Raw genomic sequence first — 16,071 nt, 5'->3', positions numbered from 1 at the left:
ACTTTTCTTGCATTTTAATTACTTTATTGCTCATTTGTTGAGGGAAATAGATAGTTTTTATTGTCCCAACGGAAATTTCTTTATTATTAATATGTATTTTACCCTCTCCCCAGATGGGACAGACTGGTGCTCTGTTGTTTGAGTATCGTTGCCGAGAGCGTTTGGATGTTTGGAGCGTAAGTGACGAAGCATTGAGGATGTATTATTGGAATAAGACAAAGTTTGCTCGCATATGAGACATTAGCAGTGTCGAGACTGAAGTGTTCCCACACTTGAGAACGGGGTCTCTTGCGTGCATTCTCCATTTAAAGATCAAACACACTTCTGCACGTGTAAGCTGCAGAGAACCGAGGACGGCGTTTACTAGCAGAAAACCAGTTTGTGGTTGAAGAAACACTTACACTTTTTGCGAACAGTGTTAAACCTGCAATTTACTTTTTGACAACAGACATTATAACATGTCATGGTTTTAAATAGTACTTTAATTATCAATACAAAATGATAAAATTATATCAATTAAATATATCGTTATAACATTCCTATGGTTCAGCGCAATCGACGGGCTTTGAGTTTGATCCCTGCGTGACGTGTCAGTGAGGTAACGAAGCTTCGTTTCCTCAGGTCACGTGACAGACTCATTTCAAGCGATGCTCCGGAACACTGTTTAGAAGCACTAGTGTGTCGAAAACTCGATACGTGTGTCGACACGGGGTGTCGAGCAACCCATCCCTACATGAACAATGCAGGTCAGTGGCCTTTTCAACACACTGATATGTAACCAATGCTTGTCCCTTTACCACAACTTCTGACATTTGACATTTAAAACTCAATAGTTTATGTAAAGCCTGAACTAGTTCCAACTGAAAATAACTAGCGACTAAAATAATACGCAAGCTGAACAATATCAAGCCAAACCAAAATTATTGAAACATTTGCAAACTTAAACAAGAATTTGAACACTGGGTGGCGGGAAAAACCACAAGTGGTGTTTAGCTTTGAGCTATTTACACAACTGAAGTTTATGGTCCCCATATTAGAATGCTAGTAAAATGGAAAAAAAACTATGGAATGACACTATTGGACTAAGGGAATTATGTTCCCATACACTCTTAAAAATGAAGGTGCTTCAGGATGCCATATAAAAATTTTTTGTCTAAATGGTTTCATCAAGAACCTTTAAAATCCAAAGAAAAAAGGATAAAAGGGTAAGAAAGAGGTCGTTCTTTAAAGAACTTTTTGACTAAATAGTTCTAATAGTTCTTTGCGTTGCCAAAAAATGGTTCTTTATGGCATCGCTGTGAAGAACCTTTTTATGCACCTTTATTTTTAAAAGTAGACAGTTTTCACCATAGCTGTGTTGGTTTAAATAACAATGTGATGTCTCTCAAACTTCTTTTATTTTTAAAGCATTTTCCATAGTCAAGTATGTTCCCCTTTCAAATTTGTCACATCCACAACGATCCAAATTTTTCTTGAATGGGCACATGAAATAAAATATAATTTTCTATAAAATACAAAGTATATCCCTTCTCCATTTGTGGGGTATTATTGCTTGTGGTTTGTGCATTTTAATTTACAATCCTACAACTCCTGCATTAATTCTACAAAGTATTTTGTCTCTCAAAAACTAATGTATATTAGATATTACCCTCATTTTATAAAGAAAACGTGTATAGACTGATATTTTCTGATAGGGGTTTAGGAAAAAATAAACAGATGGTTCAATATGTTGGTAATAAATACATTTTATTTATATTTCAAGTTTATATTATAGTCACATCCTGCATGGAACTTTATTTTAGCATCTTCAGTGTAGTCACCTTTGTCTAGAATTTGTACTTTTGGCATTTTATATACAAGCTTATTCAGCTTCATTTCTTACCATGATATGCTTTTTAAACATGTTTTATATTTATGCAGACCTATTATTTATTTATTTCTAAATGAAATTATATACTTTGTACTTTGTCAATTTGATGTAATTGACAAATCTAGATTTGAATAAGCGCGCTATGTTTGTTGCACCTGCACCAGCTATTTATTTTTACCAGTTCTTAACACCTATTTTACTACTCCACATTTAGATCAACACAGATCCAAACAACACAACAATATTTTTATTTATTGGCAGTTCAGAACAACCTGAATTAAGAATTGAATATTTTTTGGCTCTTACAGTAAAGAACAAATAAAACACGTTTAGCTGAAGCATGTGTGGCATTAACCTGTAAACAAACCGAACAAACACTTTTGACATTGTCAGTAATATTAACAAACAGAGAATTTAGCACATTACTACATACAAAATGGTACAGTTCTGTTATTATCCTACAACAGATTTAGTTTTAGACACTAGAAATGTTTCACAGCCTCCATTGTAGGAGCACTGGAGCTAAAGGGGTGTGTTCAAGGCTGAATTCTTGTGTATCTATCCCGGCTGATCTCTGAGATGAATGCGGACAAGGCTACATGAGTTATGTGGCACTTTAAGCATGAAGTATCAAAGCTGAAGAAATAGTCAACTCTGACTTCTCAGTGCGGATGACTCCTGCTTTTTGTAAGGGAATGTATTGAAAGACTTTATGGATTATTTTTTATATTCTTAACATAAAATAATTAAAGGTGAAGCGTGCAACTGTTTCCCAAGAACTTTCCCTGTCTGCCATTTGTCAAATATAGAGGTAGACATGCTTCAAACCCACTCTCAAATATTTATCCGTTTATTTCTATTTAAAAGTGAATGTATTCTGTCAAAAAACATTCTAAGTAACATATAAATTGTAAATATCTCTTTATATTGTAGTTCCTTTTTCCTAATAACTCTTTCTTTTCAAGGTTACTGTAAATATTCTTGTGATGTCACCAGCCTGTCATCACTGTCACATGGCATTTAAGGCTCTGGTGATCAAAAACCAGAACTGAGTGCCTGTGATCGAATATGGCAGATTTAGTCTCATCCCAAACAAGTACAGCACTTGTAAAACACGACAGAGTCTCTGTGGTTATGAGGCTTACGTATTTACAGAAATGTAACAATATCAAAATCTCACTGTACGGTAATACCTAGGTATAAGTCCACAGTGCGGTATTTATTGCAATATTTAACATGACAAATGATGACTTGGAAACGTGCCACAGCATCTTCTTTTCTTTATCCTCCAATCATAAATGTTGCTTAGAAGTATGAGTTATAGTATGAGATGGGTCAAATGACCTAAAAATCCCTTTTATAAAATAAAATAACTGCACCAGATGGACCTTGCCAAAGGTAACATATAATTTTTTCTAACTTTCTCTATGTTAGTCCCGGAAGACCAATCGTTTCATACTGTCATGTGAGCATGATAATATTGAGACAATTTTGCTATTGCGATAACACAATATCGATAATATTGTTACATCCCTACTTATTTATAATCTCTCCACACAAACCAGGATAAGAGAAACATTAAAAAGTATACACACTTCACCTTTAAGGCTTCTTTGTCTTTTCACTGCATGTCTGTGCTGCCTCTGACTCTATATATCCAAATCTATAACACATTATTTTTGAAATATTTTGAAGAAATATCAGAGAATGATGGCAACATTAGAGCAGAATCTAACACGTCTATTAGTCGAAGCCCTTTGTTTAGCTCAGAGTAATGGTTGTCTGTGCTGTCCTGGGTTCATGTAAAAATCCACCTCTGGGTGGATTGTAATGAAGCATCAGATCCACTTCAGCTTTTCATCTCCAATTTACAATGTCAGACCTGTGTATGTCAGTGAGAATCAGCATCAAATACTGATTCACTCGTAAGTGCATTAAGTGTGGGGGAGTTTAGAGTTGCAAACAAAAGCCTCCATGAAGATCAGTTATCATTTGAGTTCATTCATAATTCAGCATTAAAGCTAAATCAACCCTGTTTATATTTAAATAATCAGTACATAGTACATGTCTACATAGTGCTAACGTGTCAAGAGGTATTTCAGTACAAAGAAATGTAAAGGGATTCTCCATACGGCAGTCTTAATTTTGACAGTTTTTGAAACATTTTCATATTTTAATTTTGTTTCAAACAAGATTATAAACAGACAGTTTAGTGACTGCCCTTTGGAGTTTTGCTACATGAAATCATTCTTATCCTGAGGTTGTTAGCGTCACAATCTTATCACTAATGCATTAAATAGTTGTGTAACGGCCGTCCCAGTTCCATATTGGAAACGGTTATTTCTCAGTTTCCATCTCGGTTATTTCTCAGTGGGAAAAGCATAAAAAAGCAAAAGCATTAAGTTATCCAAAATGAAAAGTTTGAAGATAATAAATACCCTAGAGTGTAGTAATAAAAAGTTCACATCATGAGTTCATTAGCTTTCCTCTGCAGTTGGCATGGACAAGGGAAGACACCATGTTTCTCCACATGACTCTCAAATTGGACCACATAAACATCTACATGTTCCTCCTCAATCCTTTGCAAAATCTGTGTTTTTTAAAACATGGGCTTATTCGGTTGGATAAACCTTATGTCCAGTTATTTCAAAAGGACAAGTCGGAGTTAATATGAGAAAACTGGTAGTGGACGGTTCACCACGAAACCTCAAACTTCATGAGTGTGACTGAGCAACACAACTAAAGCAGATCTTCCCTGTTAAGTTTCCAACTGCAGGACAGACACACTGGTCATTTCTTGGTCCAGTTCTCTTTCGCCACCATCTAAAATGGGAGTGACTCCAACTGTGAGGCTCTGGGACATTGCTGAATGCTTGGCGTTCATAGTCCTTAATCTAAGTCCTTGTTCTGTGTTCATGTTCTCCTCATCACCTTCCAGCTCCCCAACCTCTTCCTCAAGAGTGAGGTCAAACTGGAACTTTTCTCCTGATCCCCCAACGCCCACAATGGCCCGCAAGTCCTGCTCGTCGGGGGTGGGCGAAGGGCTGCGTGGAATCATGCTCTGGTACCATTCACGATTGTCTTCTAATGTATCTAGAATGTCCTGAGCATCGGGATGGACCAGATCGGCCCATGTCTCCCACAGAGGGTGGACAATGTAGTCGATGAATCCCACCTTTGGATTTACAGAGACAGCGATTAAAAACAGCAATCTTTAAGGACGCATACTAAGAATTTAATCACAGCATACCTGAGTTTTTTCTACAGAGGCCGTGTGTTTGTCACACATGGGGCTGATTTCAATGCCCTTGTCACGTTCGCAGTCACCCTGACTGAAAAGCTCCACCATGATTCGATCTGTCCACTGTCGGTAGAGCTCCAGGGGTTTGGTGGGGTTGCTGAGGTCAGCGCAGTGCACCATGTTCTGGAGTACCTTTAGACAATGGATTAAAAATACAATTTTATATCTGAACACTGCTAACCAATATTGAAGTAAGTAATCAATTTGTAAGGTTGACAATGTTTTAACATAACTTTAAGTAAAATCCTCCAACCCATACAACCATATAGGTCGTTTGTTTCTTTCCTTAAATGCGACCCATAGGAGCTTTTTAAAATTAGCTCCTACCGGCAGCAGGATAGGTCATACAAATGTTCACCGTAGTTTTTTGTTGGGTTAATGTGCATGCTATTCATGCTAGTTTTCACTAAATCCCAGGGAACAAAAAAAGTGTGTGTTTATTCAAAGCTTCTGACTAATACTTCAATGTAAAGCATGTTTTGCAAATTTAATATTGTAAAAACGGTGAGTAAGGGACTATCTATAAAGTTCACACATTACGTAAAAACGAACACAGATTTTGATTGGTAGCAATGGTCAAATGTAATTTTATAATGTCACACGCAACACAATGTGACAGCTAGAGGGCGCTTATCTTGAAAACGTCAGTATAGGTCATAATAAGCTGCTTGCACAAACCATGCGTTGTTTTTAGGAGAACAGGCACACAACATTATGCAGCCAAAAACATAATAGTTTCTTCATTGATGGCAATTTACAAATCGCTGTGCATTCTAATAAAATAACATCATCTGTGAGCAACAAAGATACACTGACATGTGTTTATACATACAGTACAGTAGAGGCCAAAATAGATTGTCCGTATGGCATATTTGTAGAATATTTACCTTTCATGCCCCCTCTGTTAGATTATGGCATAGTACAAAATTGAGAAAAGACTAACTTTTAAGATTCATTTCAAAATTATACAGCTGATCATTTATTCATATTTTGTTGATCCTCCCTTGTAGTAATATTTTTAGCCGTTATTTGTGCATGTGTTATGTGTCTTTTTTGCCACGCCTCCTTAGATTTTTACCAAAGCGGAGCTTCAGTTTACAACTACACAACATGCATAAAACATTTTTAATAAACCTTTGGTAATATTTTTGAATACAGAGCCAATAGTTTTCCACAGTTGGACATCACTTTTGGCCACTACTGTATATACATCATACTGTATAATCAGGTCAACAACCCACCCGCTTTTAAAAATATTTGGTTTTGCACATGCCATTATAATAGCATTACCTACTTTTGTTTTTGCATAAACGGAGATGTGCAGTACCTGTATTCGGTCTGAGTAGTTGTCCAGCAGCAAGACTCCTAAACTGGTCACTTTTTTGGTTTCTACCATTGTCTTGAGGTCAGCTAGGTAATTCATGTGTTTGGACATGTCAGTGGCTAATACCTGAGGAAATGATGGAAAGTATATAAGATGTACGTTAGATGCATATTTTTGTTTCAATAACAATGAAAAGTCTCAGGCTGCGACTCACCATATCTATAGTCATCTGCCGCAGGGACCGGCGTTGTTTCTTGCTAAGGTTACAGAAGATGTCACAGTTTTCTTGCTGTAGAAGCTTGAAGCCTACAGCCAGGTGATGATTCTCCAAAACAGAGGCATCATTATACATCAGAGCCAGTTCAGAGTCTAAAGAGGAAGCAAACAACACACTGTGGTCCTGACGGGTGTTGAAATATGTTTGCCTTTTATGAGTTTGTATTTGGGAGAAGACAAAGGTCCCAGAAGCCCATACTTGTGTTAATGAGGAACTGGTTGGACAGTCCTGGATGGTCTACGTCATGAATTGCACTAGCAAACAGAGCAGCCATGATCTCAAGATCTGTGAACACATCCTGAAAAACAAACACAGATATACCCCGCTTTTAACAACAGTTTGTCTAAAGTTTAATTCCCATGCTCACTATGTATGTGTCAGAAGCATCCATGCAGACCTCTAGGGCAGGTGTGGAGAGAAGAACATGTGTGGACTGCACAACATCTGCGGCGTGGATATTGTTATGGTAGGCTACATCCGCACGATAGTGGTCTTCCAAAGTCATAAGAAAGGTTAAGAAGGTGTCTGGTGGGATTTTGAAGCATTTGAGCAAATCTCGCTCCTGAGATTGAGAGTAACAAGGCATATAAACATCATCTAGTGAAACTTTAAATATCGCAGCATAGTTTAAGCATTGAAATTAAGCATATGTGTGGCTAAATTTATCATGTGTGGCTAATTTAGTATTCCAGTAGTTAAGCAGTGTAATTTGAATCTAAAATTATTACCTGGAAAATGTTGTACATCACGACTGTCAGCGGCCGATTCCCAGAGTACTCTGCTATCTTAAAGATATCTATACCCCATCGATCTATGTCTTCAATCTCCTAGAATTACAAATATGGTAGAAAAATTTGAGCACCTCTCCTACTAATAAAAATAATATAGCCCCAAGTATGAATTTGGTTGATCAAATAAGCTGTTGTAAAACCATGCAATAGTCAAACAGCTGTGATTTATTTTTATAATAGTGTGTTCATAATGGTGGAGGGGAACCTTGGACAGGAGGTTCTCGTGCTGGGTGGTGACACCAAATCGTGGGATGCTTGTTGGGTGGAGACTCGGACTGGGGCTCAGTTTCCTCACTCCGCTTATTTGAGACATAGGCCGGCGTTTCTTCTCCTCTTTACATGCTGCTGACACAACCTCCACATCATGCTGTTTCTCTGCAACACAAACATACAGTCGAGCGATATGAATTTGAGCTGCACTATTCAGACTAAAGGGAATTGTCATTTTATTTGAATTTATTTTGAAAGCATCAGTGTTTCTGGAATGGTAAAGCTGGCCTTCACACATATTATTACTTATTATTCTGATTGTGCTGTAGGCGTGTTTTTGTTCAGCGATGACAATGCAATGAAAAAACAAATGTCTATGTAGTATTTTTATATTGTTTTGCAGACCTCACATTTCTGCAAAATCTTCATTACAAATCATCAAATCACTCACGCAAAAACGTGTTTGATATGAACTCCGACACCTGGTTTCCTGAGCGGCTGGTCTCGGACAGCTGCGTAAGCTCTCTGTTGAGCATTCTTTTAAACTGCAAACAATAAAACACGAACATGAAATAACAGATAGAAGCATCTTATTGTTTCCATTACGTGACAGACTACAGTGTAATATTAGCAAATCGTACTAGAAGCAGAACTAATGTTATAACTCCACCAATGATCAGTCCTACGCCACAATATACAACATCATAACAGTGTTACTCGGTTATGGCAACCATACAAAGCCTGTAAAGAAACTAGTCTTCTCATTTAGACTGTATATGGGGTTATATAATCCTGCATTTGCAAAATGAACCCCAGGTTACCCTCTCACTTTATTGGAGGCCATTTCGCTGACTGAGTGGCGTGTTTGCAGGGTCTCCAGCTGGTCCAGACACCAGTCCAATTCCTCCAGAGTCTCCACTGCAAGTTTCTGATACGCCTCATCTGCCACCACAAAACTATAGATCTCAGAACAATAGCACTCAACAACAATGATGTTCATATTTGTGATCTGTCAATATTTCCACTGGACCATGCCAAAAAAGAGATTTTAATTTTAACCAAGTATTTTTGTTTATTTGAGCGATAGATATCTATGATAGCTACAAGCAATTTTCCTCACCTGATAGGTTTGTCTTGCAGGCAGATTGAGGGTTAGTGCTAGGTTGTCTCCTAACATAAAGAAAATGATATCCATAAAGATTAAGACACATTAAAATATTTCCATTCATTCAGTGGCTGTCTGCTAATGTTTGGCTATGGACTTACTTGTTGCCTCTATCCTGCCCATGAGTCAAAACGGCAACATTCCCTCTCACTGTACGTAGACTGGCAAGAACCTACAGTACACACATGCTTAAAATATTTATTTTCATTATTTTATGGAGGGTGGTGCTTCATCAAAAATGCTACAAGAATGATAGAATCAGAAAAAACAAAGCCACCTTTATGCAGTAACTAACTCTTCCACCATAGTGGGTCTAAATATTTATAGTCCTAATATTTCATAGTCACCTCATAATGTAATTTTAAGAGTTTGCACCTATATTTGGGTCTGAACACTTTTAAGACGTTTAAAACGTATTTTTGTTCTTCATACATTTTCCAAATTAGCAGCCAACTGACCTGAGCAAATGGCGTTACAATCATGTCCTCCCCATGACTGCAAGAGAAAAATCAAACAATCATAATCACATTATTATTACAATTTATTACAGACTGGTACCCCACTGAGATCATGTTTCCATTCCTCGTGCAAATTACTCATTTAAATATGACACATCTGTTTAAGACTCTCAGGAGCAAGTGCCAAGAGGTAGATACATAATTTAGCCATAAATCACTCAGCTCAAATTAAATGAGTCAAGCTAATGCAATCACATTATTACTGTACCAATTTATTTTTTTATCTTTAGTATGTAATGATAGCTCACAGCTCACTGGCCGTCGATGAGTTTCTGGACATCGTCTTGGGCGAGAGGTCAAAATCTGAGTCGGATCGATAGAGAAAAGACTCGCGGCGCTGACTGTTTGTCTGGAGGACCAGACCGGAGCTCGGACTGATGGTAGGGTCCAGAGGACTTCGCCCGATCGACAACCCATTTTCCACATCAAAACTGCAACATAAGGACAGGTTAGGGGATATTAGGTCTCTGACAAAACATTTTGACAAATTAAAAGGATAAAAGCATCTGCTAAATTCCTAAATGTAAAATGCTGTAAAAGAAATAATCACCCATCATTTTGTTGTAAGGAAAACTTAAGTTAATTAAGTGAAAACTGTGATTAAAATTTTTTAATTCATCAAGTGAATGAACCACATGCTGTAAATTCTGTATGTTAGAGAAGTTAAAAGGCCTCTTCTGGAATGACTGTACTGAATTCAATGACTCTGTTTTGCTGTGAAGTGAAAGTTGCCAGCACTGGTTCTGGTTTATTTATATCTGTGGTGAAGGTTCATTGCCATCGGCTAAGGGGCTATTTTTAGTCTCTCAGGTAAAATGTTGCTTCTCTCCAACACATTTACATTTAGTGGGGGAATAAACCCTTAGACTACCACTGAGAGAGGGACCAAAGTCATAACATAGACCATAATATCATTGAGAATTGAGTGTGGATTCTTTTGACCTGCATCAGTCAAAAATCACCTTACATCTGCACTGAAAACTATAGAAATGACAAGAATATCTTTAAAACATATTTAAAATCACTCAGAACACCTTAGCAACCACATAGCAACACCCTGCCAATCACAGACAACAGTATAGCATCATGGCGGTGACTTGTGCACCATTCATTTTTCTGCAGAACACATACAAATATTTATTATAATATAAATTAATATTATTTTTAAGAATTTTTTACTTTTAAAATAATTTAATTTGATTAAAAAGCCATTTATTTGTATTATTTTCAGTCTAAGCAAATGTTAACATTAAAACAACACTGTAAACCCAGACAAGTTGAGTGTACTTAAACATTTTGAGGTAACCGATTACCTTAAAAAAGTTGAGTAATATGTATTTGACATTGGAGTAAAGGGAACTTAAAATGTTCAGCTCATCCAACATATAAAAGGGCATTGCACTAAATTCTAAGTAGACTGAACTTAAAATAATTAGTAACATCAACTGCTCTGTCGAACTGTGAAATGTAGTAAGTTGACTTTACTTAAAAAATATGAGGAAACCGATTACATCAATATTTTTAAGTAACGTTTTAATTTTAAGTTAGTAGAACTCAATAATAATTGTTGTCTGAACTTACTGATCAAATATAATTAAGTACTGCTGACTCAAAATCATTACTTACGTTAACTTATTATAATAGTGTACACTTTACTAAAAAAATATTAGCAAGTGATTAAACTACCATTATGGTGATCAGTGTTTGCTTTAGTTGGGCTCTTGACTCTTGGCTAGAAGTTAACTTCTCTGTCAGTGCTTGTGTGTGTTTCAGAAATAACACTTGCGCATTGACTGAAAAGAGATCTTTAAAAGGTCAGTTTGGAGTAGATTTCATAGGTGTAAATTATTAATGAAGTACAAAAGCTGTTGTAAAAAAGAATGAGTTTGATCCTTTTCTTACTGATGAGAATGTTTCAGTTCATAAATGCACAAGGATTGTTCAAAATAAAGAAGGTTTTACTGACACACTCATCACACAAAACTCAACAATGGTGACAATCATCAAACAAATTCAGATAAACAGATCAACGGCAATGCATGCTGGGAATCATGAATGATTTTGTTGATTGTCACCATTGTTGAGATTCATACACTGATTATTCATGTCTAATTTATTTATTAGTTAAAAGGTTTTTAAGCATATTTAATTTGTCTCTGAGGATATGACAGTCATAACACTAATCTGTTATAAAATAGTTTACAAAGTAATAGCACAACACACTCTTTATCAGTGATTCATAATGATCACCAATTGAAATCAGCTACCGGATTTCTTTGCTTTTTACCCCAAACAAACGGGTTTTAACACACTGTTTCAGCGGTTAAAGAGAAGCTAAGCAAATGTTCTAGTAGTGAAACACTGAGAGTCAAGAGCCCAACTAAAGAAAACACTGATCATCATAATGATAGTCTGGTTAAATTTTAACCTTTTTTAAAAATGTATTCAATGGTTGCTTGCTATCTGGGAAACTTTAAAGTTTTATGTAAACGGGACTATTTCAGTTTTGAGTACAGTTAACTCATTTTTAATGAGTAGATTGTACTGTTCGGGATTACAGTGAATGCTAAAAAAATCATTTTTTTCATTATCAGTCAAGTTGACAAAATCCTTACATTTTAAGTAAACCCAGAAAGACAAACATTTGTTTTTTGGAATACCATGCACCAATGAAACATTCACAAGAATTCCAGGAATGTGCTAAAGAAATAAACAGGGTGGATTTTAATGTCATGTTGACATCAAAGCGGATGAATCTGCATTGTCAGATGGGTTATTTCATTGGGGCGAAGAGTTTTTATGTTTTGTTCTTGGTGTGAACCGGCTTTTACACAACTGCACATTTCCTGCACAGATGTTATCATTAAAAAAGTGTAAAACAAACAGGTTATATTTTTCCCAGTGTAGGCTCCTGTATTGGCCTTGGCTCTTCAGAGACAGGGGACCAGAAGAATGTACCACAGGAAAAAACAAGACGAAGACATGACCAGGCAGACGTTTGGCGTAAATTACTGGCTACATAGGTTGACACTCACATAGACAACCCTACAGAAACTGATTAAAACTAAAAAACATTTGACAACACCTTGAATCTAAAAGAGAGTGCAGGCAAAAACCTGAATGATTATCTCATCTCTGGCACACACACAAAAAAGAATTTAAGAGAATTTTGATAATTCCCATACAATGAAAGTAAGCTGTCCACCAAATAAGGACAAAAGCATGGATTAGGAAGTAACCTTAAAGTAAAAAAGTACAATATTGTTCAATAACAGCTTTTTCCCCCATAACCCGTAGTTCGGTGTAGCACATAAGCATGTAGTTAAACAATGGAGTGTTGACGAGCAAAGTACACATCATAACTTCTGAAGAGCAGATTGACTAAACATGTATGATGTGGCAACAGTGAACTCACCACCGTACGTGCCTTTGGTCAAATATCTGTCTTGCTCGTGGGTAACCTGCCATTCTCCAGACCTTCAATAAAAATCCTTTAAGACACATCCACGGCCAACCTTACTATTTTAAAAATGTCTTAATCATAATGATGTAATGTTATTTTTAAATGCGTTTCATTTAAAAACCTTGAATTTAGTTGGACAAATCCAGAGACCAACATTCGAAAACTACCTCTATTCCTCTCTCTATATTCCACACACACACATACTGGGGCTTGTGCTCTTTGCCAGTACACAAGTCCCAACATGCACGTCAAGCGATGTGACAGATTTATAACTTACCAAAGCACGTTAGAGTATTACAAGAGCAGACACGCTGTTTTAGAAAAAAACAGCATTTTTTGTGCTTTTTGCACAAATTATTATTAATATATATGTATATAAAATGTACTTTGACATACAAATAATATGTTTAGTTTTATGATTACAATGCAAAATAGCGTTTTGGGAAAGAATTTTATATTTTGTATAATTTCTTAATTTTTTTTTTAAATATTTGGGTGACATTTTTTTGAGATCGTATGTGAGATTGAAAAGTGTAGCACAATTTTCAATATATTTATAATATACCCAATATGCCCATTTGACTTTTACTTCATGTTTGCATTCGTTTAATAACAAGTTTTTATAAACGCTGTAAATGCCTTTGCATTTTAAAACTCTTACAAATATTCTGTGTGGGTACTATGGTAGAGTGATGAAATCAGATTGTAATATTTTGTCATACCATGTATGATTTGAGTGAAGCAATAGATGAGCGTAGTGAGGGTAAATGTTTTTACACACAGTATTTACTCAAGTCATAAAACAAACTGCTTGTACAAATACCGTATGTGTAAGTTAAATGAAGCAATATGCCTGAGGAGTCTAAGTTATCAGGTCATCATAGACTGTCAAATTAATCTATTGAACCGGAGATGTTTGCGTTTCAACACACGTTCAATTGTCGTCATCGGTTCTGAATATTAATCTGGTTGAGAAACGTAGTTAACTAGATTGAGGGTTGTGCAGTTTAAACTGAATCAAGAATTTCCTCTTAATTCCAAATCAAGTGGTGAATTTAAATTTAGAAGTGTTAGTTAAGTTAGAATTTAAAGAAAAATAATTTATTGCAAAACTTGTTTTGGACTAATGATGAAATACAAATTTCTACTCTTAACATTTTGCAGACCCTGACTAAAATAACCCTATTGACCTTTGAAACAAGACATGTTGAAGTGAAACAACATTATTATTGACATGACGGTGAAATACACAACAGATGCGCTACATTATGACCTTTTCCAATGCTTCTGAATCTGCTTTCTGGTCTTGTTTTGCTCACTTGTAATGCCGGTTCACAGTCAAGGGTTGAGATCATTGTGCTCAGAATTGGCTAACATGAGGCGGTGAACTCAGAAAAGACACGAACAATCCCACCGGGTGCTCATGTTATGAGAGGAGAACAAGCATGGTGGGATCGATATTCTCTTGGTGTGAAGGGCGCGATGAGAGGTCTGTCGTAATAGGGGACAGTTCTTCTCCCACAATGCACTTGGGCCCTAGTCTATCAGATAAGTAACTGTAGTCCAGAGCTCAGACTTTAGAGCCTCTGCTGGAGCCAATTAACAATCTGTCTTTATTTGGAACATTGCTTCGATCGTGACAGGACAGGACGCATCAGTTACCGAGCAGAAGCAATTAAAGTGCACAGTGGCCAGTCATAAAGACTCAATGCATGATGGGAGGGAAGACTAAAGGAGAGAGCAGCTTTAGAGACTCTGATTAAAGGTGCAGATGTGCCCTACATCAAAACATTTCAATAAATGAGTCATTCAAGCTTGGCCGCTACCACTTCCTGCTTAAATTAACCAATAATGAACTCAGGAGGACCATATTACTGAGGTTTGGGAGAAAAGCAGTTGCCCGGTTTGCCTCAGCAGATCTTAACCCATATGACTTTTTTACTCCTTTTTGACAATTTTTCTCCTTTCTTGGGTTCTTTATTTTTTCCTGGGGCCAAGTACCCGAGTGTCACAAAGAATCAAAAGTACTCTAGTGTCTGAAGTGTATGTTTTACTGTAAGTCAGAGTATACTTAAGTAAAACTCAAGTATATTTTTGAGTGTACTTAAAAAAATAAGTACTGTATATAGTAATATCAAAGTGTAGTAGTATACTTTTAAGTGTACTATTTAAGGTACTTAGGGATAAATTAGCCCACTATTAAGTGTACTGCACACAAGTCAGTTTTGAGTACACAACTAGTAGTACATAGTTTACAGCTATGTTTTTTGTTTGTGCTGTAACTACAAGTTAACTTATTTACTGATAGTTTAGTAGTTGTACCTGTAGCACATTTTTAGTTTATGAAAGTACACTTTGAAGTGTACTCTTAGTAAACTAGTCAAAATAGTGAAACAAGTATTTTATTAGAGGAAGTAAATTATAATTAGAGGAGTAAACACAACTACAAGTCAAGTATACTTAGAATAATTTGATCTAGATATAAACTATAACTGATCATGTATACTTATATACTTAAAAAAATTCTGTCAGTATAAGTCTAGTGTACTTAGGTGTGTTATAAATATAGTTCTGAGAAGTACATGACAGTGAGTAAATTATGTTAGTTCTGATTTGTTTGAACTGTTTTTAAGTGTAAAATACCCTCAACAGGCCGCAGATAAATTTACTTCAAATACCAACTTTTAAAGATAGATCTCCTATGTTAAAAGGCATTTGTTTCTGTAGGCGCCACAGTCTCATTGAATTGTACATTAATTTTTGATTGAATTGATTGTGTCAGACTGAATTGTCCAATTCCAGGCGAATTACTACATTATCCACAGTCCACTGTTACAATAGAAACTTGATTTGCAGCAATCAGACTTAAAGGCGGGGAAACCAATTTCCGAATTACGCTTTAGACAACTGAGTCGGGCCGAGTACCAAAACAACATTGAAGCCAATAAGCCGAGCGCTGATGAAAGCGACAGATGGGGGTAGGGGTGTGTTTGTTTTGGTGATTTGAACATCAACAACGGCTAAGAGAAATCGGACACTCCGCCTTTAAAGGAACAGTTCACCCCCAAATAAACATTTTGTCATCATTTACTCACCCAGAAGTTGTTCCAAACCTGTATAAATGTTCTTGTTGTGCTAAACACACAGAAAGA

General features: G+C 36.3%; 1 protein-coding gene across 6 annotated transcripts in view; it reads right to left on the bottom strand.

Moving 5' to 3' along the window:
• Nucleotides 1-1,755: 1,755 nt before the first annotated feature.
• Nucleotides 1,756-16,071, bottom strand: part of pde4cb (phosphodiesterase 4C, cAMP-specific b) — a 38,574-nt gene continuing 24,258 nt past the window's right edge. For 2 of the 6 annotated variants that reach the window (XM_057361741.1, XM_057361744.1), the window contains exons 2-15: nucleotides 9,705-9,887; nucleotides 9,397-9,433; nucleotides 9,040-9,110; nucleotides 8,894-8,943; nucleotides 8,603-8,715; nucleotides 8,225-8,318; nucleotides 7,769-7,938; nucleotides 7,501-7,599; nucleotides 7,170-7,334; nucleotides 6,971-7,070; nucleotides 6,710-6,864; nucleotides 6,499-6,621; nucleotides 5,121-5,303; nucleotides 1,757-5,045 (exon numbers count right to left, since the gene is read on the bottom strand). In XM_057361741.1, coding sequence (XP_057217724.1) covers nucleotides 4,629-5,045; nucleotides 5,121-5,303; nucleotides 6,499-6,621; nucleotides 6,710-6,864; nucleotides 6,971-7,070; nucleotides 7,170-7,334; nucleotides 7,501-7,599; nucleotides 7,769-7,938; nucleotides 8,225-8,318; nucleotides 8,603-8,715; nucleotides 8,894-8,943; nucleotides 9,040-9,110; nucleotides 9,397-9,433; nucleotides 9,705-9,887 — 1,960 coding nt within the window. In that variant the 3' untranslated portion in view covers nucleotides 1,757-4,628. Of the gene's footprint in view, nucleotides 5,046-5,120; nucleotides 5,304-6,498; nucleotides 6,622-6,709; nucleotides 6,865-6,970; nucleotides 7,071-7,169; nucleotides 7,335-7,500; nucleotides 7,600-7,768; nucleotides 7,939-8,224; nucleotides 8,319-8,602; nucleotides 8,716-8,893; nucleotides 8,944-9,039; nucleotides 9,111-9,396; nucleotides 9,434-9,704; nucleotides 9,888-12,871; nucleotides 13,104-16,071 lie in introns of those variants that run through there. The other 4 variants (XM_057361743.1, XM_057361746.1, XM_057361745.1 and 1 more) reach the window with 4 other exon arrangements.

This window comes from Triplophysa rosa, linkage group LG20 (genome assembly GCF_024868665.1).
Source record: "Triplophysa rosa linkage group LG20, Trosa_1v2, whole genome shotgun sequence".
NCBI classification, from domain to species: domain Eukaryota; kingdom Metazoa; phylum Chordata; class Actinopteri; order Cypriniformes; family Nemacheilidae; genus Triplophysa; species Triplophysa rosa.
Note: the sequence above shows the minus strand (reverse complement) of the source record. Positions and strands in the feature narration are given on the sequence as shown.